General features: G+C 40.2%; 1 protein-coding gene and 1 long non-coding RNA gene across 5 annotated transcripts in view; one reads left to right on the top strand and one right to left on the bottom strand.

Annotated features, from left to right (window-relative positions):
* The window catches only part of KIF14 (kinesin family member 14), a 31,832-nt gene extending 17,290 nt beyond the window's left edge, over window positions 1-14,542 (top strand). Inside the window, exons 17-30 of one of the 3 annotated variants that reach the window (XM_028732571.2) lie at window positions 252-399; window positions 1,760-1,912; window positions 2,780-2,897; window positions 3,841-3,931; window positions 4,345-4,483; window positions 5,170-5,270; window positions 6,261-6,337; window positions 7,195-7,416; window positions 7,539-7,723; window positions 8,417-8,575; window positions 8,808-8,930; window positions 9,884-9,958; window positions 11,205-11,343; window positions 12,426-14,542. In XM_028732571.2, coding sequence (XP_028588404.2) covers window positions 252-399; window positions 1,760-1,912; window positions 2,780-2,897; window positions 3,841-3,931; window positions 4,345-4,483; window positions 5,170-5,270; window positions 6,261-6,337; window positions 7,195-7,416; window positions 7,539-7,723; window positions 8,417-8,575; window positions 8,808-8,930; window positions 9,884-9,958; window positions 11,205-11,343; window positions 12,426-12,820 — 2,125 coding nt within the window. In that variant the 3' untranslated portion in view covers window positions 12,821-14,542. Of the gene's footprint in view, window positions 1-251; window positions 400-1,759; window positions 1,913-2,779; window positions 2,898-3,837; window positions 3,932-4,344; window positions 4,484-5,169; window positions 5,271-6,260; window positions 6,338-7,194; window positions 7,417-7,538; window positions 7,724-8,416; window positions 8,576-8,807; window positions 8,931-9,883; window positions 9,959-11,204; window positions 11,344-12,425 lie in introns of all 3 variants that reach the window. The other 2 variants (XM_028732572.2, XM_028732570.2) reach the window with 2 other exon arrangements.
* LOC114598669 (uncharacterized) overlaps window positions 1-24,610 on the bottom strand; it is a 60,262-nt gene that overhangs the window by 9,895 nt on the left and 25,757 nt on the right. Inside the window, exon 3 of one of the 2 annotated variants that reach the window (XR_003707112.2) lies at window positions 18,775-18,880. The exons of the other annotated variant lie outside the window; for it this stretch is intronic. This is a non-coding gene — a long non-coding RNA (uncharacterized LOC114598669). Of the gene's footprint in view, window positions 1-18,774; window positions 18,881-24,610 lie in introns of those variants that run through there. 2 annotated transcript variants of the gene reach the window in all.

The raw sequence follows: 24,610 nt of genomic DNA, 5'->3' as shown, positions 1-24,610 counted from the left end.
GGTGTTCATATGTTTGGGGATTGGAAAGAGTAAGCTGCAATCCTGCACCCTCTTACCTCAAAATAAGCCCCATTGAACTCACTGGGTCTAACTTCTGGGTAGAGATATATAGGATAGTGGTATTAATGACTTGGGATAACTAGTGTGTTTCTGTACTACTTTTCTTTTGTGTTAAAAAAATGCTATAGAACAGTCATAGCTAGTTGGATATAGGTTATATCAGTTAACTTGGTTTTTAAAACACCCTGTAGACTTGAATCAGAAATAGAAGAAGCACGTCTGAAAGCTAAGGAAGAAATGATGCAAAGTATCCAAATCGCAAAAGAAATGGCCCAAGAGGAACTTAGTTCTCAGCAGAAAATTTATGAGAGCCAGATAAAATCATTAGAAGCACAGCTGGTGAGTCATTAATAAGTATTTTAAATACACTTGATCCCATAGAAAGTGACACTGAATGGGGAGGATAGGGTTACATTGCTATCTGCATCAAAAGATGTAACTGCTCCGTTCAAGAGGCCTGCATGTACACTGCTGTCTAGATGAGGATATACATTCAAATGTGTACCCCTGCTTACACAGACGGTCTGCATTAGAGACTTCCTTCAGGATGGGAAGGAATAAATAAATATGCACAGGACAGCTTTTCATGGTACATCACCTCTCTGTGCTAAAGCTGGAGGCTAATGGAGTGAAATCCACTTACATTCTAGTAGTTTACTATAACTGGTTGTGAATTGGGCTGTTAGAGAATGGCACCCAGGTTCTTTTTTATTAAAACCCTCTTAGAATCATAGAATTGTAGAGTTGGAAGATTAAGAGTCTCATGCTCTTCAAACTGAGCTGTCCCTAAGAAGAAGAAGAGGAGTTTGGATTTGATATCCCACTTTATCACTACCCTAAGGAGTCTCAAAGTGGCTAACAATCTCCTTTCCCTTCCTCCCCCACAACAAACACTCTGTGAGGTGAGTGGGGCTGAGAGACTTCAGAGAAGTGTGACTAGCCCAAGGTCACCCAGCAGCTGCATGTGGAGGAGCGGGGAATCGAACCCGGTTCACCAGATTACAAGTCTACCGCTCTTAACCACTACACCACACTGGCTCTAACTGAAACAATTGAGACAATCTGGCTGTTATGTGTTTCTACTAGCTCATTTCATGTCCTAATGACAGCAACTCAACTGTGAATATTCTGGGATCTTGGTTCCCAACACTATCCTATACCACATATATGTATGTATGCATTTGGCTTATTTTTAGGTCATCTTTTAGGCCAGGCTCTCCAAAGGTGGCTTCCAACATATAAAACCCACAAATATAGTATCTTCAGGAAGTAAAAAGATATCTTTCTTCTTCCTCATCTTTCCAAACCTCTTCCCCACTGTAATATATAGCATTAGAGTGTTCAGATTAGGTGCTGGCTTCTGAAAAAGGATGAGCATACTCAGTTCTCAGTTTCAGCTCAGCTTTAGAACTTTTTTCTTTTTAATTTAAAAATTATTTCTGCGCGTTTGAATTGTCTCTGAGTATACCCAAAGCACTGTCACTACCTTGTCTGGAGGTGGTCCAGGAATGTATGGAAATCTGAAGAAAATAGAGTGAGAGAGAAAATGAAAGAGCTTCCAAGATTTTTGTGAAATGTGTGTATGTGTGTGTTTATGTGAGCAAGTAAAGAATATTGCTTATTCTGGGGCAATGGTTTTGCTTGGGTCAAGCATATTTTTTGTTATTGGCACATATTATTAATTCTTTTGTTTTCTTAGGAAGAAGAATCCCGGAGGAAACAACTGCAGGAAATGAATAATAAAATAGCTGTAAACAAAATTCAAGAGCTGGAGCAAGCAAAACGGGGCCTTGAGCTAGAGGTACACGTAAACAAGAAGCGCTTGGAAATGGAGACATTGGCTGCCAGGGAGGTAAATTTTAAAAAACGAAACATAAAACCTAGCATCTTGTCTTATCAATTGGACAGTGTACTGTGATCTAGTATTGCTTCTCTGAATCTATACATTCTATGCAGCATAACTCCAAGGAACTATGTCACAGGCGCCCTCTAGCTCTACCCTTTCATGAGATCGACTGATATTTGGGAAATGATAGTTTATATAACTTTGGGTACTCTGCTGATGTGCCTGTTACAGCAATGGAAGGCATCCCTCGAAGCTGTGTTGTGTAATCACTCTTTGCAATGTAAAATATTTGCAATCATATTGGAAGGAAACGAAGACCTCTTTTTAAGATTGTGCTTGGCAAATGTGAAGATTAAAGAAAATGGCATATCTGTCCCTGTGAATGGAATATTAACTTAGCTGAGGATTAATAGTTGCAAGTTTGGTCTGAATCACTTTTACGTAACTTTTTTTTTTTTTTAAAGATCCGCTTTGCTGAATCAGATCATAGTTGGCTGTACCTCTGGAAAGTTGTAAGCATGGCATAAAAGTGATGGCCATCCCTTGTAATTGTCATTTTGCCCCCTGCAGCTGGTACTTAGAGGTTCCGTGCCTTAGATAAAATCATCCTAGTTTTAATTAGTTGTTTTCTAAAATCAGTTTGTGCTTTCCCCCTCAAGCCTAAATGAAAGGAGCATTGTTTCACAACTATATCTCTGTACTGTATATGTTTTGAGGGTAATGGATAAGGCAAGGTAACTAATAGAATTTATTTCATTTAGGATCAACAGTCTGAACAGAATATTATGTGTATGGTATTAAATAACACCCCTTCCATCTCAGAAGCTGTGCAGCTTTTGCTGAAAAATCTCATTATCCCTTGCTTTGTGGTAGGTTTTAGAAGATCATGTCATTCGTCGTGCCAAGATTCTGGAAGCTCTAGAAGCTGAGAAGCAGAAAATTGCTCAGGAAGTGGCAATGCTTCAGCAGACTCATGGAAACAGAAATAAAGGTATGTTTACATTATTATATACAGCTGCCTGTATGGTGGTTAACCACAAACTAACGTAAGTGTGTCTATATAAAGACTTTTCTTTCAGCAGGAATCCAGGAAGGCCCTCTTCATCTCTGTGTTGAAAATATATATTCTCCTTGCAACTAGGGAGAAAGGGCATACTCGTTTTTTAAGGGTTTATATATTTGCTTGCAGTGTTCGAAACTCCCAGTGTTCTAGGTGCATTTTGTGACAAGGAATTTCATTAGCGCCAGCAATTTCTGAGCTATGGGCGCAGTACAGTGCCTAAGATTTCAGAGTAAAACTGCAGAGTGGAAGGAAAGGAGGACCTTTTTCTGCCTCCCCACTTCCAGCTACTCCAGCTGAAGACTGGAGAAGAGACCCTCTTAAGAATATTAGGGGGGTGGGCAGGGGAAGGACTAGACCATGTGAAAAATGAATGAAATATTTTAGCTGCAGTTCATTCATTTTCAGCTTTGCATTATTGTTATAGAAATGTACACCTAGACATTCCCTTGTTGCGGCCATAAACTAGGTTTGAGGTACCATTTGGCTCCTCAGTTTCATATCTCAGTTTCTAACACTGTTTGCTTGGAGGGCTACCCTTTTAAAAAAAACCAACCCCCCCCCCCCCCATTTCTTATCCATTCACTTGGGAGCTTTGGAATATACTGCTTATCAGTTTCTTTCCAAACCTGTTATGAGAGCAGACTTGGGAGGGAGCAGTATGAAATTATACAGTACGGGTGGACAGTAGTCTAAATGTTTTTGTGCATTCCTCATAAATGCAAAAGTCATCCTGTCCTGTCCTGTCCTGTCCTGTATAGAATTTAAAAAGAATTTCAGGGCTTACCAGTTCAATGACTGATTGCATAATTATTAACCAGTAATTAAAGAAAAAGTCCACTATCTTTTTCTTTGAAAAATATATAATTAGCAGAGCCAAACTGGAATTCTTTGAAGCTGTCCATGATGATCAAGGAGGCCAACACTATTAGCAGTAAATTGGAGAAACACACAGTTTTTTGTAGGTAAGTATTTTAACTAAAATATTAGAAGTGGTACTGTATATGCTTCTTATGTTCTGTGATTTGATGACTTCCTTTGAATAATCAAATATAGCATTTTTGATAAGAACGTATAGTTCTTAAAAAAGAAAAGGAAAAAAGAGGGGAAATGTGATTCTGGAAGGACAAGGGTTTAGTGAAAATTCAGTGAGATTTAATGTACTCGTGTTTTTTTCTGGAAAGGCTAACATAATGTTCCGGGCTAGTTGCAGGCTTTTTCATTCCAAAATCAAGCACCTATTTGTAAGGTGTTTTGTCTTGTAATCTGTGTGTAAAGTACCCCAACACCACAGAAAGATAATGGTAATCAAGGGACACGTCAAGTAATTACAGATACTTCATGTTCTGGGAGTAAATTGATTTGTTTGTTCCATCAGGCATGATGCAATGGATAATAAAAATGGTCCTGGCCATTCCCTTCAAGTTCAAGTCCGTAACATCAGGCTTGGTGTTGCAACATTCTGGAGTTTGGAAAAATTTGAAGATAAATTGGCTGCAATGAAAGAAGTCTATGAGGTTTGTTTGGGAATAAAACATTATTTGCTTCCTAATATATTGCTTTTATGAGAAAGAGGCAGTTTTAAAATTTGCCTGAGTAAATCTGATTTAAAAGACACCGCATCCAATATAAGTATCTGTCCATGTTGCCAAAGGCTGCTGACTCAGAATTGGTTGGGTGTCAGTGTCCCTGGAACCCAGTGAGGGGTTTGGTTTCGACACTTCACAGAACAGCCTATGGTTGTAGGGGAGGGCAGAAGTCAGTGACCTCAAGCTGGGGATTTGGAGAGTGACAGAGGCAAGGGAGGAGATGCTGGAGGAGCAAACAGCGGTGGAACAGAGAAAGAGATCTGGAGGAAAAATGTTTAGAAAGGGTAGTGCAGCGAAGCATGGAGAAAGAAGGTGCTTGCAGGAAAGCCTAGCTGATGAGGATTTAGCCAAAGGATCAGGGGTGTAGTGGGGAGAGAGAGAGAGAGAGAGAGTGAGTGAGTGAGTGAGTGAGTGAGTGAGTGAGTGAGAGAGAAGATTCTGGTCCAAACTTCAGTCCCTATCCTGAAGTTAAGGGATGGTAATATCTTTTTCTTCTTGTGCTGCCCACATAACAGACTTTGTTTTGGAGCTAACAGCTTTTTTCCAGATTGATGAAGGTTTTAGGCCTTCCCTTGTCCAACACCTTTAATGAAACGGGTTTCTTTCCTTTCCAGATGAACAATACTAACAAAGCTGATGAGATTTTTTATGATCCCACTGATGAATGGGAACCTGATTTTTCAAATGCATCCATCTCTTCTATTTCTTCAAGGAGGTAAATAATTTCTAGCTTGAATTTAATGTTAAATCCTGCCTCTTTACAAAAAATATCTATAGAGAAGTACCGTATTTTTTGTCCCATAGGACGCTCCGTCCTATAGGACGCACCTAGTTTTTTTGGGGGGAAATAAAGGAAAAAATGTTTTCCTTTATTTCTCCCCCAAAACCAGGTCGGGGAACAGCGGGATGGCGGCGCTGCGCCTCCCCGCTGTCCCCCGAGCTTGTGGGGCTGGCCGATGTCTGCCCGGCGCGAAGGGCGCTCCTGTTTCAGGGCGCGCTGCGCGCTGGGCGGCAGGCTGCTATCCGCAGCGTGGGGAGCCCTGTGGGAACTCCTGCAGGGCTGCCTAGGCTGCGGGTGTCTTCCTGAAGCCTGGAGAGCGAGAGGGGTCGGTGCGCATCGACCCCTCTCGCTCTCCAAGCTTCAGCGAAAGCCTGCATTCGCCCCATAGGATGCACCCAGATTTCCCCCTCATTTTTTGGAGGGGAAAAAGTGCGTCCTATGGGGAGAAAAATACGGTATATACAAATAGTGAGTGGAAAGGAATTACGACCCTTTAGGGATGCTTATAGGTAGTTCAGTATCTACACCTGTAAAAAAAATTTTTTTTTGGTAATGTAGTAATGATGGGAAGCTTAACTTCTTCGCCTCCTCTGCAAAACAGGACAATACAAGAAATGCCTGTGAAGAATCTCCCGCCAAGACTGATCTTTCCCCACCCCCTTCATTGGGGCAGCCAAGGTTTCTGCTGGGGGAGCCAGTACAAGCCCAGATTAATATATTTAGAAAGGGATGGTTTCCAGCGTCCTTTGAACTGTTGCTGTGTTCATCCTGCAGTGGCAAGATAAATGAATAGTGTTTCTCACTAGAAACCAGATGTAAATAAATGTATGCATGAGTTTCAGAAAATTAGTGGAAGCCACAAAAGTTTAAAAACACCTGTGCTGCTTTGTTTTCTCCCCTTCCATACTTGGTCAATTTCGATAGAAGTTTGAGGAGGAGCAAAAGAATTTCTGGATGTTTGTCTGAGGTAAAGATGAGACTGCACAATTCATACCTATCAGGTGTGTATGCACTTATAATCCTGTCACCTTCAAAAGCTATATTTAATGTTGCGTTCATTTTTAGTGGTTTGCGATTTTTCTTAAAAAAACTAGTGTTTTTTTAAATATTCCCATATTTATAGGGCATAGTGTTCCTTTATATATTTTTGCCAGGTGTGCAGCAACACGTGAGAGGGCATTCTCAATATTGGTACCCTGGTTGTGGAATGCCCTCCCTTCACAAATTTGACTGGTGAGTTTTTGGTGCCATTTGAAAGCACACTTATTTACCTACACTTTTGGTCAAACCAGATGTGGAGTAGGCAACCTGCCCTTGCTGATTTGTCAGTTTACTATATGCAATGATGAGCTGGTTTTACTGGTAATATTTGCTTACTTTTTATATTGTAACTTGTTTTGGGATCAATTTTAATGAAGAGCAATATATAAATCATTTCATTAAAGAAATATATCTTGCTCTCTTTCAAGTCATATTTAGTTTTATATTATTTATTATTATATCATCATCATCATCATCATTATTTACAAAGAGCAAACCTGCTTTTTCAAAAGGGCTCTACTTATTTGTCATAGTTCCGCTCTGTACAGTATTTTAAAAAGTAGGGTAAGAGATCCATCAGAATACTGACTTACTCAGTGGAGGAGTGGAGCATACAGGAAAGGGTTAATCTCTTCTAGAAGGTACAGTCAAAACTAGACTGATTTCTAGACTAGACCCCCTGACTTCTGTAAGGGAAGTTAACCCTTTCCTGTATGCTTCACTCTCAGCTAACTAGAAGAGCACTTCACAATTAAGTCCAGTTTTCCATTTTGTCTAACTATACGTATGCCTTCATCACACTGTTCTGTCATCACAGACTCAGCAAATAAATTGGGCAGCCTGGGCTCAGACCTACCTGAATCATCTCTACCTGGCATATGTAAGGAACTGATAGATTCAGCTTTGGATGTCTTGGGACAGACTACAGAAGAGGAAGAGAGCATAGCACAAAGCCTTTTAGCAACATTGTTTAACGTTTACGCTGGCGTCTCTGCTTTGATAAAGGCTTATGAGCAAGCTGAACAAAGTCAAGAGAACTGTAAGTTCTATTGCTGAGTTAGTAGCCCCTTTTTGAGTTCTAGCTTTGAACCTCATATAATTTATTTACAAATGCACATTTCCTTCAGTCCAGAATAATTTGCCTTCTTTCTATCTTTTCAGTTTTCGCTGTTAACTATACTGCTCAGTCCTGCAGCATCAAGATTAGTTCAGCTTTCGAACAGCTTGTTGTTCTAACCAAGCACTGGCTGAACAGTTTTCGAAAAAATGAAGAATTTGTAATGATTCATGTTGAACTAAGGGAGAGTGTAAAACACCTGGGAGCGTATCTGCAATTGCTCTTGCGGGTAAGTTTTCTTATTATGGCCATCCTTTAGGAATGAAAGAGAACAATTGGAAGTACAGTCGTACCTTGGAAGTTGAACGGAATCCATTTCGGAAGTCCGTTCAACTTCCAAAACATTCGGAAACCAAAGGGCGGCTTCTGATTGGCTGCAGGAAGCTCCTGCAGACAATCGGAACCCGCGGAAGCCCCGTCGGACGTTCGGCTTCCAAAACTAGTTTGCAAACTGGAACAGCCATTCCAAGTCTGTGGCATTTGGGAGAGAACTAAGCTGTTCGAAAACCAAGGTGCGACTGCATTGGCCAAAACTGTATTATCTATCAGTGTACATTGCAAATATTATGATGTCATGTTTCTGATGCTGGAACAAGACTATACAGTGGTACATCTGGTTGCGAACGGGATCCGCTCCGGAGCCCCGTTCGCAACCTGAATGGAACGCAACCCGCATCTGCGCATGCGTGGGTAACGATTCGCCGCTTCTGCACATGCGCATCACGTCATTTTGTGCGTCTGCGCATGCGCAAGCGCTGAAACCTGGAAGTAACCCTTTCTGGTACTTCCAGGTCGCTGCGGGACGCAACCTGAAAAGACGTAACCCGTAGCGTTCGCAACATGAGGTATGACTGTACTGTTGTCACAATATGAATAGGAATTCATAAAGATGCATGCAACAACTGTATTTTTGTTTTCTCAGGGCGGTTGCTCAGATTTGTCTTCAGTAGTAGTAGAAGCACAAAAGAAAATAATGCAGATGTTGAAACAAATGGCAAAATACACAGGACACTTGGTGGTACTTACTGGCTCAGACCTACATCTTTCTGCAGAAAATAAAAGTGATGCAAGCAACCCAAAGGTAAGAGAGACAGAGACAGAGGTGTCTAGTTCACATGTCACAGTAAGTCAAACCATGGTTTTGCAGATCTGTGGATAAAAAGACCTGATAGGGTGGACGCAACACAATGGATAAAGAAAGTACCAACAGACCACTGTAGGGATGGGGAATCTGTGGCCCTTTCAGATGATGAGACTTCTAAAAACTGTAACTGGCTTAATTTTTTCTTCTTCTTGTTTTTTCTTGTTTTCAGAAGCAGTTCATACCAGACATCTGTGATGGAATGGTCTCTGGACTGGAACACCTTTTAAACTGCATACAGAAAAAATCTAGGGCAATGTGGAATGACCTCTTAAAATGGTATCCACAAAATGAGGTGATGTGGGGATAATTATAAACTATCCTTTATGCATGAGGAGGGAAGCATATTTTTTACTATGTCACAAATTTAATAGCGCAGTTTTAAGCTTCACACTGTTTATATTTGCAACTGGTGATATTCATTACAGACTTGTGTATATATAATCAGCATTTGCACTACACTTTTTCTCACAGCTACATATACCACAGAAACACTTAAAACACATGGCATAATGAAACTGTTGACTGCTGAAAGGTTAAATTGTGTCTGCTACAAGGGCAGTAGATTAAACCAAAACCAAAACCAGAATGCTGTCTGTAGTGAACAATATTTCAATTTTTTTGTATTGGTCTTTGCTGCCTTGGCAGACAGACTGTAGCATTAAGAGGGGATAACTAAAGTGTTAATCTTAAATGCATTGAAACTCTCTGTTTAATTATGCTGTAAAATTAACAAGGAATCATAAGTGGCAAAATGGGAAGCATTTTTCTTATGACAGCTGATATTCCAAAATATATTGTCCAAGATGCAAAATGCTACTACAGTGGTACCTACTCATTAGCACAACCATGGTTTGCCATGGCTTTGCATGTAAATGAGGTCACTGACCGCTGTGACCCCCTTCATATGGTATAGTAGTAGGGGCAACCTTTTATATTTTCACTTGCATTACACAATTTTGTAATGTCTGAAACGGGCATTCTGTGTGGATATCCACATGTGCAATGCCCCAATATACACTTCTCTCCCCTTTCCCTGTTGATATTAGAACGTTACATTTGTTGGGTGACAAAGGGGAATGGGCTCCAGCCACTATGCTACATCCCAAACATTGTAGAGGCTGTTATTCATGAACCAGGCCAAAGTTTCTGCATATCTCAGCTTGTGTTATGTTAGAAACTTTTTATGTTTATGGTTTAAATTTAAGTAGAAAACAATTTAAAACGTCTTCACGCTTTTCTTTGCAGGTTCAGAATCAAATAAAGACTAAAGCTATGGATTTGGCTAAAATCCTTGAAAATATAATAGCTGGTTGTAAAAAGGTAAACGGAGCTCTTGCTTAGTTACATTTTTCACTTTGGACTTAGCAGAGTAGTATAACATTGCTTACATATTACAGTGAAATTCAAATGAAATTAAACATTTTCCTGTTATTCTTGAAGTTTGGGCACTCAGAAGAGATATTTAGTCAATCAATGCCAACAATAAATGGGTTTTCCAGGATTTGCTTACATCAAGGATGGGAAACCCTGTGGGCCTCTAGATGTTGCTGCATTCCAACTCCCATCAGCCCCAACCAGCATGACCAATGGTCAGGGATGGTGGGAACTGTAGCCTAACAATATATGGAAGGCCAGAAGTTCTCCTTCCTCAATTTACACGTTATGGGTTGTATCCAACTGTCTCACTTTGTGGATGGAAGACACTTTGATCCACTTCTCTTAGTGGAACAAAGAGGCTGGTGCTTCTTGCCAATCCCCCTGTCCCACCCCATCCGCAGCCCCAAATGCACACTCTGTCTCAAATCTCATTGGAACAGTGTGGGAGCTAGTGTGAGGGGCTATATAGGGAAGGGGGAACTGCAAAATAATTATGATTAAATAAAAATGCCTCCCTCCCTGTTCCACTTTAGCAAAATTTTCTAAGAGGCCCATGTCAGTGGAAGGACACAATTAGATGCTACCCTATATTTATATATATATACCTAACAATGTAGGGACGTGGGAGGCGCTGTGGTGTAAACCACTGAGCCTTGGGCTTGCCGATCGGAAGGTTGGCGGTTCGAATCCCTGTGACGGGGTGAGCTCCCGTTGTTCAGTCCCAGCTCCTGCCAACCTAGCAGTTTGAAAGCACGCCAAAAAAGTGCAAGTAGACAAATAGGTACCGCTCCAGCGGGAAGGTAAACGGCATTTCTGTGCACTGCTCTGGTTTTGCCAGAAGCGGCTTAGTCATGCTGGCCACATGACCCAGAAAAACTGTCTGCGGACAAACGTCAGCTCCCTCGGCCACTAAAGCGAGATGAGCGCCACAGCCCCAGAGTCGTTCGTGACTGGACTTAACTGTCAGGGGTCCTTTTTTTACCTAACAATGTAATATGTGAAGAGGGCCTTATTGGACACAGGTTGCATCTTTACAGATCTTTAAAAGACCTACATAGTTCTTGAAAAACCAAGGCCACTTGTTTTTCAAAATCAGTATGATAGGCAACCCTAAGGGACAGTATTCTCAGGGATAAAATTGTTTCTATTGTCTGTCATTTTCTGAAAACCATTATATTAATTGCCACAGAAAGTAGCAGCAAATATATCATGGACTGAAGAAAGTGTTGATCAGGAGTTAAAGAAAGCAACTAGCAAAGCTGCTGCATTCTTGGAATTACACCATTGCCTAGATCAAGTCTGTCGGATGGTTACTTCTTCATTACAAGGTATGCTAATTTTCGTTATAAGGTATTGTGATAAATGACTGGATTTTTAAAACCATTTTAAGAGTATGCTTAAAGAGATACATCAGTTGGTGCCAGAGTCCTCCATTTGCTTTAAAATGTCTATGATGGAAAATGGTCATTGTGATCTTTTTTCTTTCTGAGTAAACTTATTGCCTCCTTGATCAAGGCCAAATTCACATTAGCTCTTTAGTCTTGCTGTTGCAGAACTGCTTTTCTGCAAGCATTCCCACATTTCATTGCTAACTTGTAAAAGTTTCTTAGATCATGTGGTCCTTCTCATGCTAAAGTCAGTGACTGTGATGGAGATATAGGCCTGGCATGGAGTGTACAAACTTCATATTACTGACTGAAAGCAGAAGCCAACAATGAGAAAGCAGGTTTGCTGCTAGAGCTTCACCAGAGGGTAGCAAAATGAGTGAAGAAAGACTTTTGTGGGGACCTCATGGTGTTCAGACCAGAAACATCATTGTTTCTTCTGTATGCAGTGTATTTAAAATTTAGATCCCTGCAGTTTCTCTCACTGCATCTATGATAAGTAATATACGCTTGTTTTTATTAAGGTCAGCTCTGTTTGGCTACTGTCTTTGTTCTTGACAACTTTTTCTACTAGCTAAGATTGCCTATTAGGGAATGCAACCATCAGATTGAAAAAGGGTTCCCCATTCAATCCTTTTCTACAGTGAATGGCAGCCCTTCTGCCTTCTTAACATATAAAGTTTAAAAAGCATGTAGTAGGATACCTAATACTTGAACAAAGCTTGCATGCAGTATTATTTTCTGGGTGCCTCAAATGCAGCACTTTGTTATGTCAATGGTTGATTCTGCCAGTGGAAGCCATGAACATATCCCCACCTTGTGGAACAAATTATAGTAAGGTAAACAATCATATTTCTGCAATCATTCTCTAAACCTCCTGAACATTTTTTTAATGAAAAACAAAAATAAGCTATGTGTATAAATCTGTTATTCCTTTTTGAGTCTCTTCAAACGATGTGCAGATTATTCAAATTTCTTCCTAATTATTTTTAACTTACTGGCTTTTTTACCTTTGTTTTTCACAGGCTCATATAGAAACAGAAGTCCACTTAGGTATTTCATAGAAAAGATTTGCATCTTAACTGGGAATTTTAACACTCTCTGCAACCCATTATCAGTATTATCCACTGATACAGCAGACAATCCTGTTTGCACAATCCCAGAGCTTTCTGTGAACCACAGAGAATTGGACTCCGTAGCAAAGTCACTCATTATAAGTTTTGAACTTGAACAGGGACAGAATTCATCAAATGTTCAGGACACTTGTATGCAAAATTCTTGTTCTGAAGGAAAACAACTTGAAGAGGATGAAGTTCTAAACATCTGGGAGCCGAAAGAAGCTCCAAAATGGGAACATCTACTTTGGTCTCTACCTAAAAGCTTAGGGGAAGCTTCACCTAGTGGAATCCACTGGGTATAAATTATTGCTTAAGTTATGGAATGCAGGTAATAAACACTGTAACGGTTATCTTGGCTATTGTGTTGGCATCTGGAAAAAATGGAGCCTTGGAACAATAAGTCTTTGGGCTAGTTCACATGCTCACCCAGCCAAGATTGCCCTTCTGTGGTGAATGGAATAAGTGCAGGTCTTCCTCTTTTACTTGCATATTTAAGGTATTGTGTGAATCCATTCATGAAGTCTCAGTTCCCTAAATTTTTATCTCTTAGGGTGCAAGTAAAAGTTGCAAATCATCCTATGAGAAGGGTGCCCGGTTCCCAAAATATCTTATATGTACTGTTCAGAGGAGTGGTCTTGCCTGCTCCCTCTATCATGGAATGACAGTTCTTGGCTGGGTGATGTAGTCACTGGTCCCTAAAGAAGCTGCAAATTCACACCAAAAGGAAATCCAGTCCAAGACCCATATTTTAAGCTGTCAGAAAATTCAGTCGTTAAAATTTAATTCACTCTGCATGCATGTAATAGCTTCATTTTAAAACCATGCTCCAACATCGAAGGAGTTGCATTAACCTTGCTGGTCATATTTCTTAGCACTTGGGGTCTATAAATGTTTAATGTTTAGTAGGCAGTCGCAGTACCTAGGCCAAATATATTTAAAGCGAAATTCTTGGAAAATGGGGACATAGTTGCTTGGGTAGTGATGTGTCGTTTTATATGAATAATTTTAAAAATGCACCCCTGTTTTGCAGCCATTCTTTGGGCACAGTTCAAGTTGTAGAACAAGAGGCTTAGAAGAGGTCTCTTGCTGCCACTGAACCCTCAGGGTGGTTAATCTCCAAAGAGACTCATGTCTGCACTCATGCAAATGGCTTGTGTGTACCACAAGGGTGTCTAAACATGTGAGCCAATTTCCCTTTCAGCAGTAGCTGCTCATTGTTAGTGAGAAGCCACTTCAAAGGACCCCAACCTTTAGGTATGGTTTTCTAGGGCACAGAGGAAAGGAAATGGCAAGACTGCCCTTTGGATTCCATTTGATTACATGGAATAACAGGGTATGAGGTAAAGTGATTTAAAAAGTAACAGCTTTGTCTCAGTTTGGTGATGATGATTTTTAAAACAAACAAGTGAAAGGGATGTAGCTTCTGAGTATGGTAAGTTCCCTCAGCCTTAATTTTAAAGAACAAGCTTTTCATTATTTTGTAATTTATATGCTGTACTTGTTTAGGTTGTTGTTTTTTAATAATAACATATTTAATTCGTTTTAGCAGAGCTTTTCCAGTATAATTATGGTTTGCTAACAGAGTTGTTCGGACACCTGAAAGTCAACTTTACTTTTAACGGTGTACCACACAGTACAACAGAACTCATTCATCATTTGTTAAAAGGCTTTAAAATGATCGTTGACTGGACACAAACTATTTCAGTTGTTGATAATTTTAAAAATCCCTTAAAACAAAAACACAGTGCTGGCTTTCACATTTTTATAGTACCAGTTTTGATTGATGCTTGTAAATGTAACTCCTCCTAATCATGTATTGTCTATACACATCTATTTACATACACAAATTTGTATATAAGGTGCTTACAAAGATCAGAATTGAACTGTAAAGATTTGCAAATAGAGCATAAGGTACATGTAAACATTATTGGTTCTTTTTAAAAAACAAGTATCTGCCTCGAGCCATATATATTGAGTTTTAAATGCTGTACAAAAGTGATATTAAACTATTCTATTCAAGTGTATATGTTTTTAGAGGGTTTTAAAAAACTTATATAGTCATATTTTGGAGCTCACCTGCTGTGTGTATGTGTAGAGGGTAACAGGTTGACAATTCCCTGCTTCCTGTGTCCTGCTTCTCATGCCTCATAGGGTTGCTTTTCAGGGTCCCACGGGGCAGGACTCTTCCTACCCCCTTCAGAATAAGGAAGCTAAGAAGCCCTTGGGCAGTACACTACACATGGCTCTAACTATTTATAATATAGTGTTTTCGCATGTACTCACACGCCAAGCAGAGTTTAATTAAATTGCTACGTTTTAGATTTCAGAGGATTTGTCCCCCGCTTTCTTGAACATTCAGCACTTACATTTTTTTAAGCCAGTAGATAACATTGCATTGGCAGAAGACAAGCAAAACTCTTAATGCAGAACTACAGATGCCTTGTAAAAGAAACATGAAATACATGAAGCCACTTTACACAAAGTCAAATGATTGGTTCTTTCTGCCTGCTGCCATCTAGCAGCTTTTGTCTAGCCTGGTAAACAAAGTCCCTTCTTACTTCTGCTATGTGTGAAATTGATGCCTGAGCTGTAACCCCTCCCCTTTAATATGAATTTGTCTGATAGTATAGCCGTTTTAAACATCAGTGCCAAACGTGGTGCTTTGCAGACTCTGCTGTTCATTTATTCCTCCTACATATATGACATAGGCCTTGCCTTTTCTCTTCTTTCCTCTTGAACTAACACTGACCTTTCCTGTCAATGTATCTGAGTCAATTTCCACGCCGACACCGGGTAATTTTGCTGAAAACATTCCCAATCTATCACTCTTGTTCCTTTTTCCTCGGTGACTAAGCAAGCTATGTTCATTGTTACACTCAAACTTGAAAGGATTATGGAAATAGTTGCTCCATAATAGGTTAGGAGGATGCAAAGGAGAGTTCTTATCCTCAGATCTCTGTTGTATCTTGATGGGCCAGTTTTCACAGACACATCTTGTTAGGCTCTTAACAGAGTCTTTCTGCCAGCTGAGACAGAATTAGATTTGGTTCTCTCAAAATTACCCCCCCCCCCAAAAAAAAGTTGTATTTTGTTTCTCATGCCAATTCTCCCACACCCTGGAACCTGAAGAGACACGTCAGGTGACCACTCAAATGTGACTCCACAGTGGCTATCTGGATATCTGGCTTAGAGCAGTGTTTCCCAAACTTGGGTCTCCAGCTGTTGTTGGACTACAACTCCCATCATCCCTAGCTAGCAGAAACAGAGGTCAGGGATGAGGGAATTCTAGTCCAAATGCAGCTGGAGACCCCAGTTCGGGAAACACTGGCTTAAGAGTGTACCACTGAGTCTGTTTTGAACTTTGTACCTGATCTTTACTCTTGATTCTAAAACATTTTTAAGAGAAGAAATGGATTCCAGCTACTTATGTTCTGTGTGGCTAGTTAGTGCCTCATAACCCAGCAATTTAAAATGCTTCAGTAAGTGTCTTGAATAATTTTCTTCCATTTCCACTATTTTGAATCACCTCCTTCTATAGCATTGTTAAGAATGTCGTATTAGGAGTCCTCTGGAAACTATATTGCTCTATAACTCATAATTTGCATATAGGTTTCTTTTTTTTAAAAAAACTGCATTAAAAGTGAGAACATATTCTTCCTTTCTCCAAAGAACACTAAATACAATATGCATAGCTGATGTACAGCTTCCGTCTTCACTTGGTTCAATAATGTCACCCGCAGGTAAGAGAGAGAATCACAGTTATTTTCCTCCTTAAAAAAGTTGTGCCACAAGCACATGGCTATATACTGTACTATTCACTTTCTAATCTACTTATGGATACAATGTTCAGACATTTTTCTGGGCAGAAGCAAATATTTCTGTTAAGTTGGCTATTTATATTTTAGTGTTTAAAACCCCTACAAAAAGAAAGGAAACCTTGCAGACATTTACATTGTAAATAATCTTTCAAAATACAGGCCTCTCAACTTCTGCACAATAGTACAGTAATTGGAATGCTAAGAGCCGAATTTTAACTGCGTATCTCTGTCCAGGTTTTGCACAGTGCATGTATATGTCTGTAATATGTATGCAAATATGTCACACAAACATGCTGCCAGAGTTGCTGAACTACATTTGGTTCTGTCAAAGGCTTTCTTGCTCACAAAGGCAGGCCGTTGTGCACACATTGTGCGTATGGGCCCCTTACCATCTGTTGTGCTTGCGATTTGTAGCCAATGATTGTGTGTATTGACCCAAGGTCTTAACCACCCAGACCTTTCTGACTGAAAAAAATCAGTCATGCTCAGTTTATTCATTAAAATATAAGGCTCTGAGAATTCCAAATTGGCACCAATTTCTGTGCGTTTAGTTCTCTGTCTTTCTTTAAGAGAAAAAGGTTTGTAACGGAGCCCAATATAAATGTTGGGAGCAATAGTTATTCTTCTGTTTCCAACTCTGCTCTCTTCTTGGGCGACTTCTTGGATAGCAGTATATTTTGCTTGATTCTCTACAGCGGGAACAGCTGGGGGCCCTTTCTTGCTGCCTCCCCCAAAATCTGAGCACCTGATGAACCAACTATTTGGGAACTTGCTCAGATTTGTTATAATGGAGGTTTGGGTTGAATCCTGATTTGCTTTAAAAACCTTAAACCTTGGGTCTGATTTTGCTTCAGGTTCAGTAGGCCCACTTTGTTAACATTCACTTTTATTTGTGGATCATAAAAGAAAAGAAGCATTTTTTTTTCAGCTGCAGGAAATATAGAAAAGTCTTAAAACAGTCATGACAGAAAATTAGCAAAAGCAACCCTTCTTTTTACAGTAATATTATTACTCAGTGCTTACAAGCCTGAGGGTGGCTAGTTGGTTATGTTTCTTTTTAAAAATGCTGAAGTGCAGCTGGTATTCCTTAAAAAATTAACTTTGCAGCCACAAAAGTTCAATCCTGGAAAAAATTACTGGGAAATGCAAGGATAGTGATGTCATGTATTTGTTTTAATGCTTATACATTCAAGGGGAAAGCATTCATCTGCTTTTATTTCAAGTCATTTTGAAGTAAAATCCATTTCCTTTTTGGCAAGCCTAGCACGAGCATTTTTAAATTTAAAAACTGGTACTTGTAATTAATGTAGAACCACTCGATGGTTATGTTTCTTTAACAATAATTGCACGGTATTGACTATAGCTTACAGCTTCATCCACCAACAAGAGTGTCTTCTGCATAAGCCAAAAAGGGTCCCAAATCCAGCAATGATGGGCAATTTTATGGGTTTTACAGGACATAAGTATTTTAATTGCCTAGCGCTTGAGCCTCTCTGCTCTTAAATTGGGCTTCCGAGCATGGCTTGTGCATTGTGGTAGAAGGCCAAACATTGTCCATTACTTCTTTCTCCCAGTGGTTGATAAAACAGCTCAGCTGCAGATCTGCAAACTGCTTGCGGTGTCTGTACAGTATTTATCAAAATCAGCTGTACAGTATCAAGATTGCAGGAGCCAGAAATGGGGCCCAAATATTAAATAAAAATAGATTGGCATAAAAATATACATAGTCAATTTGAATTTGTAGATTGAAGACAATGGATAAGTAATTTGCTTATCTTAGAATGTCACTTCGCTTTCAATAATTTAGAGATGGGTTCAACAAGCACAAAAAAATTCTAATTGGATTTCATGGAGCACACAAAAACATCTCAGGTGGGGGGATTGGAGAGCAGTCCAACATGATGATGTGTGTTTATAAAGTAAGTTGGGGTTTTTTTGGGGTGGGGGTGGGATGGAAATGCAAGTACAATTTTTAGTATTCTGCCTTATTTCAGTAGCATGCAGTTTCCTCATCTTCCACTAGATGGAAGTGTTTCACAATGGTATTACAATCTGTAGGACTTTTAAGGACTGTTGAATACCATCCAAGGTGTGAAAATTACCAGTTTTCATCCTTCCCCCCAACATATTCCAGAGGAGTTTCTGAATAAAAATTAAACCCCAAATATAACCCCCCCCAAATTACATATTCAGCAGAAATAGCCCTTTCCTGAGATATAGATAATTACATGGATGCACATTATACTAGGTAATACTATTTTCCCATATGTCCCAGAATTATCTACTCTGATGTAGAGATATACAGATGAGAAAATGTTTCTCCTGTTTAGGGTGCTATCTCCACTGAAATAAGTGGCAGTTGTGCAAACTAACTATGGTGCTCTTGCAGTTTCCATACTTTTTGATAGGCTTTGCACACAAGAACTTCTCTCTCAGTGGACGGTGCTCTTTTTAATTTGTACAGAAATGCTTTATTATATAGGACCGATGTCCTCATTCCAGTGGTAACCTCTTCAGGCCTACTTGGGTTTTACCACCTCTAACCTGTAGTAAAGAAAAATGAGTTGTTTAAAAACTACAGTCCAACAGAGCTGTTTTAAATAGGATCGTCATTTAAAACCAAAGCCCTGCAGTTCCTGAGCCACCAAAGCTAGGAGTTACTCAGATCCATCTCCAACACTAAGTAAAGCACAAGGCTCTACACACACGCACACACACACACGCACACACACACACTTAATTTTTCTTACCATGGCTTTACAACACTTTGCTTGGTCCTAAGGAAAGTATTGCTTCAATGTAACTTTCTTCCCAAGGGAGAATGAGCACTACCTATGATTTTTGCCTATTTGGGAGATCATGCTTAAATGTGTGGGTTATTCATGATCGTATCTGTTGAGAATTAGAAAAACAGCAAGGGGGGATTTCTCTATCAGGAAATGGAGCATTTGCACCTAATACTTCATCTGTTTAATTAAGGCAGCATTCAACCCCATAACCATCTGACCAATGAAATTTACATCGTAATTGTGTTATTAATCTTGGGGTTTCCAAATGTCTCAACACAAATACATCTACATTCTCTTAACGTGGACTAGCTCTGAAAGCAAAATACATTTCTGGCCTTAGTGAGTGAGCAACTTGCATTAATCCACAAATAAGGATATGTCACACCCTAAATCAAAGATGCCATCCAGCCTGTTAACTTCAGAAAATCAAACTACATAGGACCATCTATCGAAGGGCCAAATTACCTATTACTAAAAGATGCAGATGTTTCTACGGAGGAGCAACTCCAAAAGTGTCGCAACTGTTGGCAGCATCTGGAGCTGCCTTCATCAAAGGCCACCCTATTGATACCTCTTTCATTGTGGTGTACTGCGTTGATAACTCTACTGCTCACAAAAGTTTTGGTTTTAACAGGTCAATGATTTGTACAGAATTTATTACTGGAGTGCGGAGGATGTTTCTCCCCATTTTGATTAATCTTTCCAAATTGCAAACTGACTTGTGTCCTAGAGAACGTCCTTCTGAGCACTAATTTTCCATGCCAAAATAGCTGAAGACAGCATGTCCTCTTTTGTAGGTGAGCCACAATTTTGGCTGACAAGTCTCATGACAAAATGTTCCCTGAAGTTTAATATTGATGCAACTGTAAGGTTACTTGTCCAGTTGGGAGTATCGTAAGAACCAATATGTCTGCCAATGGTCTGGGGAGACATAAGCCTAAAGTGTACAGCTAGGGAAGCACTCTCGCTCACAATAAGGCAATTTGCACAGTTGTCAGGTGTGGATGTGGGTGATGTTCATATCTCGTTGCAATGCAAATGCTAATGTGCACCCCTGAGCATTATAATAGGGTGTGAGCATGTGGTTTATACAACTGTAGCTGTCATGGAGCTAGCAAGTGGTATCATGGCCCATTAGCACTTGTGGAGATAGGTCAAAAACTGATTTGAGGACCTGCTTTTATGTTAACAAAATGGTGCTAATGACTATCTCTAAATGCCTGGCTCTACACACACACATACACTCCCCCCCCCCCCCATTGTAGTGTGTGTTCATTCTTTCAAGCAGACCTAGCCACACATCCAGTGTCTTTGTCTTGCAATAGGTAAAGGTAAAGGTACCCCTGCCCGTACGGGCCAGTCTTGCCAGACTCTAGGGTTGTGCGCTCATCTCACTCTATAGGCCGGGAGCCAGCGCTGTCCGCAGACACTTCCGGGTCACGTGGCCAGCGTGACAAGCTGCATCTGGCGAGCCAGCGCAGCACACAGAACACTGTTTACCTTCCCGCTGGTAAGCGGTCCCTATTTATCTACTTGCACCCGAAGGTGCTTTCGAACTGCTAGGTTGGCAGGTGCTGGGACCGAACGACGGGAGCGCACCCCGCCGCGGGGATTCGAACCGCCGACCTTTCGATCAGCAAGTCCTAGGCGCTGAGGCTTTTAACCCACAGTGCCACCCGTGTCCCCCCATGTCTTGCAATACTTGCTCTCAAACAATATGAGCATAACTTTCCCATAAGGTCATAATATAATGTGCTGATTGCAGGAATCTGGCAACAGGCACATGGTTTGTTCTGACTTTAGGTTGGCTAAAATCCCCATAAAACTACTGACAGATGTAGGAAGAGCACTGTTTCTTTCCCTTGGTTCTGCTGGTTGGGTTTCCCTTTAGACAGCCAACCCACTTCATTATTATGTGAAATGAAGGTAAAGGGTAAAGGGATCCCTGACCATTAGGTTCAGTCGTGGACAACTCTGGGGTTGCGGCACTCATCTCACTTTACTGACCGAGGGAGCTGGTGTACAGCTTCCGGTTCATGTGGCCAGCATGACTAAGCTGCTTCTGGCGAACCAGAGCAGCACACGGAAACGGCGTTTACCTTCCTGCCGGAGCGGTACCTATTTATCTGCTTGTACTGCGTGCTTTTGAACTGCTAGGTTGGCAGGAGCAGGGACCGAACAATGGGAGCTCACCCTGTCATGGGGATTCAAGCCACCGACCTTCTGATCAGCAAGCCCTAGGCTCTGTGGTTTAACCCACAGCGCCACCCGCGTCCCAATTATATGAAATACTAGGCTTTTATTTAATGCTTATAGCAATGGGCCAGCAAGGATGAAATTTCATGCAGAGGGATATGATACATGCGGAGCAGCAATAGTAGACAGCTGTAGTGTGTCAGAAGCTTTATGCTATGGATGGGGAAACTCTGGTCCATCAGATGTTGTTGGACTCCAACTCCCATCAGCCCCAGCCAGCATGGCCAGCAGTCAAGAGTTGATGGAAGCTGTAGTCAACATCTGGAGGGTGATAGGTACCCTATAAAATCAAAGAATTGTAGAGTTGGAAGGGATCCTAAAGGCCATCTAGTCCAACACCCTGCACTGCAGGAATCTCAACTAAAGCATCCATATCAGATGGCTGTCCAACCTCTTCTTAAAAACCTCCAAGGAAGGATAGTCCACCGCCTTCCGAGGGAATCTGTTCCATAGCTCTTGCCATCAGAAAGTTCTTCCTGATGTTTAGTCGGAATCTCTTTTCTTTTGAATTGAATCCATGGGTTCGGGTCGTAGCCTCCAGAGCAGGAGAAAACAAGCTTGCTCCATCTTCCATGTGACAACCCTAGATATCTGAAGATGGCAATCATATCTCCTCTTAGTCTGCCCTTAATCTCCTCTTATCCTATCCATGCTTTACATTGTTTGGGGGAATAAAGATAGTTCGATGCCAAATGCCACATTCCACCAACGTTTTGCTTAGGCAGTGGCACAGCCAGTGTAATTGCTTAGCCATGGAACTTCATCTTTCCCATAAGAATTATCAATGACGTGGGAAAGACCTACATATTTGTCTTCGCTCCTGCAATGGCAATACAGTCTACAGGCTTGTTTGTTTGTTTGTTTGTTTGTTTGTTTGTTTGTTTGTTATTTCTGTACCGCTTAATATTTTTAATAAAAACCTCAAAGCATTAAATCAATAAAACAGTAGCTGGGCACAGTTCCTCCGGTCTCATAAGGAGCCTCTTTAGTATAGGAGAGATGTGGCTATTTTGTGTGTAAGGAGCTGTAAGATGTTGAAATCTGGTAAAGATTTTGATAAAAATATCCAACTATCAGCATGGGAAAGATTATGGAATAAAGAATGGAAATTTACGGCCTGTTATACACTAAAGGAAACTCTTTTGAAGATGTTTTACAGGTGGTATATAACTCCCAGCAAACTATCCAAAATGTATAAGATGAGATCTAATATGTGCTGGAGGTGTAAACAGGCAGAAGGGACACTTTCATATGTGGTGGGGTTGCAAAAAAATTAAAAAAAATTGGGATATTATATATTAGGAATTGAAAAAAATGTTTAAGCAAACTTTCATAAAGAAGCCAGAAGCCTACCTCTTAGGCATTTTAGATTCAGATATTTCAAATGGAAAAAAAAAAGAAGAGAATATTCTTATAGGCTACAACAACAGCAAGAATATTAATTGCCAGAAATTGGAAAGGAGAATTAGTACCAACAAAAGAGGAATAGCAGGATAAATTATTTGAATATCTCAAACTGGCAAAAATGACAGAGACAATTAGGAGACAGCAAGACCAAAAGTTCAAAAAGGAGTGGGAAATTTATAAAGAATATTTTAAAAAAAGATGCCCTCAAGTTAAAACCTGGACATTGCAAACCACAATATGGATTATAAGTATAGTATTCAGATAACAGAAGAAATGGCAAAATGATTAAAGAAGCAGTTTATTAAACAGATAAGACAGACCTGCTTTGAGGAAGACGGAAGTCTATTGGGGAATATAAGGATTGGGAATTAAGAACATGGTGGCATAAGTTCTTTTGCAAGAATGTATGGCTTTATGGATGGATGGATTTTTTGTTTTTTGTTTTTTATATTTTTTGTTAATTTCTTGTGTGTGTTAAATAAGAAAACTAATAAAAAGCATATTAAAAAAGATGTTGAAATTTGGGTGGATTTCACATAATCTCTAAAAAAGGGAGAGGATCTTGATCTCTTGATGGACTTTGAAGAGAGGTTGGGCATTTGCAATTTAATGTGGGGGTAAACTAAAGTTAGTAATAAGATAAGTAATAAGTCTGTGGGTAATTTATTCAAGTTTCAACGTAACTCTTAAGTATTTCCATATGGGTGATGCACTAATAATAATAATAATAATAATAATAATAATAATAATAATAATTTATTATTTGTACCCCGCCCATCTGGCTGGGTTTCCCCAGCCACTCTGGGCGGCTTCCAACAAAGATGAAAAATAAACTAAAATGTCACATATTAAAAACTTCCCTGAACAGGGCTGCCTTCAGATGTCTTCTGAATGTCTGGCAGTTGTTTATCGCTTTGACATCTGATGGGAGGGCGTTCCACAGGGCGGGCGCCACTACCGAGAAGGCCCTACTCTACAACAGGTGGAAAGCAATTTTTAATAAGAATCAGGATAAGTCGATGTTTGACAGTAACAAATGTTTATAAGTAAATAATTAAAATCTGTTACCGTTTCTGTTCCTTCAAGTCTTTTAACTGAAAATGTAGCACCCCCACCGATCAGTCCCCTTTTGATTTCCTTTTCCACTCACCCTTATAGCAATATAGAAATCTCAGAGGGGCAATAGTCTTTTATAATATCTTTTCTGATACAGCACTAAAGTATAAGATGAATAGCTAAATCCAGATAAAGTTGGGAGCGATCTCTGGTGAAAAAGTGGAAAGATATACATGTGCACACACAGCCTGATAACGTTGAAGGAGGTGGGTTGGAAAATTGCCAGTGCAAAATGGGTCACATAAAGATCTTCAAGTGACCACTACTAGCATTGAATTCCACGGCCCCCTGATCCAACTGTACTTGTGAACTAGTAATGTGCAAAAACTGCCTGCTTTAGAAGTGATGCACACTACAATTTGCACTGAAGTATGCATCAGTCCATTTCAATATGGACACAGTGAGTATCAAGCAAATGAGGATGTTCTTATCCAAAAATTATTCTCCCAACCCCCACCCATCTCCAAAATATTGAAAGTTGATAGGAAAGAGATGGTGATGATGCCCAGTGGGTTTTTACTTCTTCTTTGAACAACAGATTGTGCCATGCCATGTAATCTGCTTGAGAGGCTCCCTCGGTTTCAAAAGATGTTTGCCAAGTGATAGAATCAAGAAGAGAGCTGCTGTTCAGAAAATAGAAGACAAAAGCTGCTTTGGGAAGATGGAAATAGTTGTACTTGGGATCCCAACCACAGTGCCGGACTGA

Source organism: Podarcis muralis, chromosome 5, assembly GCF_964188315.1.
Source record: "Podarcis muralis chromosome 5, rPodMur119.hap1.1, whole genome shotgun sequence".
In the NCBI taxonomy this organism is placed as follows: domain Eukaryota; kingdom Metazoa; phylum Chordata; class Lepidosauria; order Squamata; family Lacertidae; genus Podarcis; species Podarcis muralis.
Note: the sequence above shows the minus strand (reverse complement) of the source record. Positions and strands in the feature narration are given on the sequence as shown.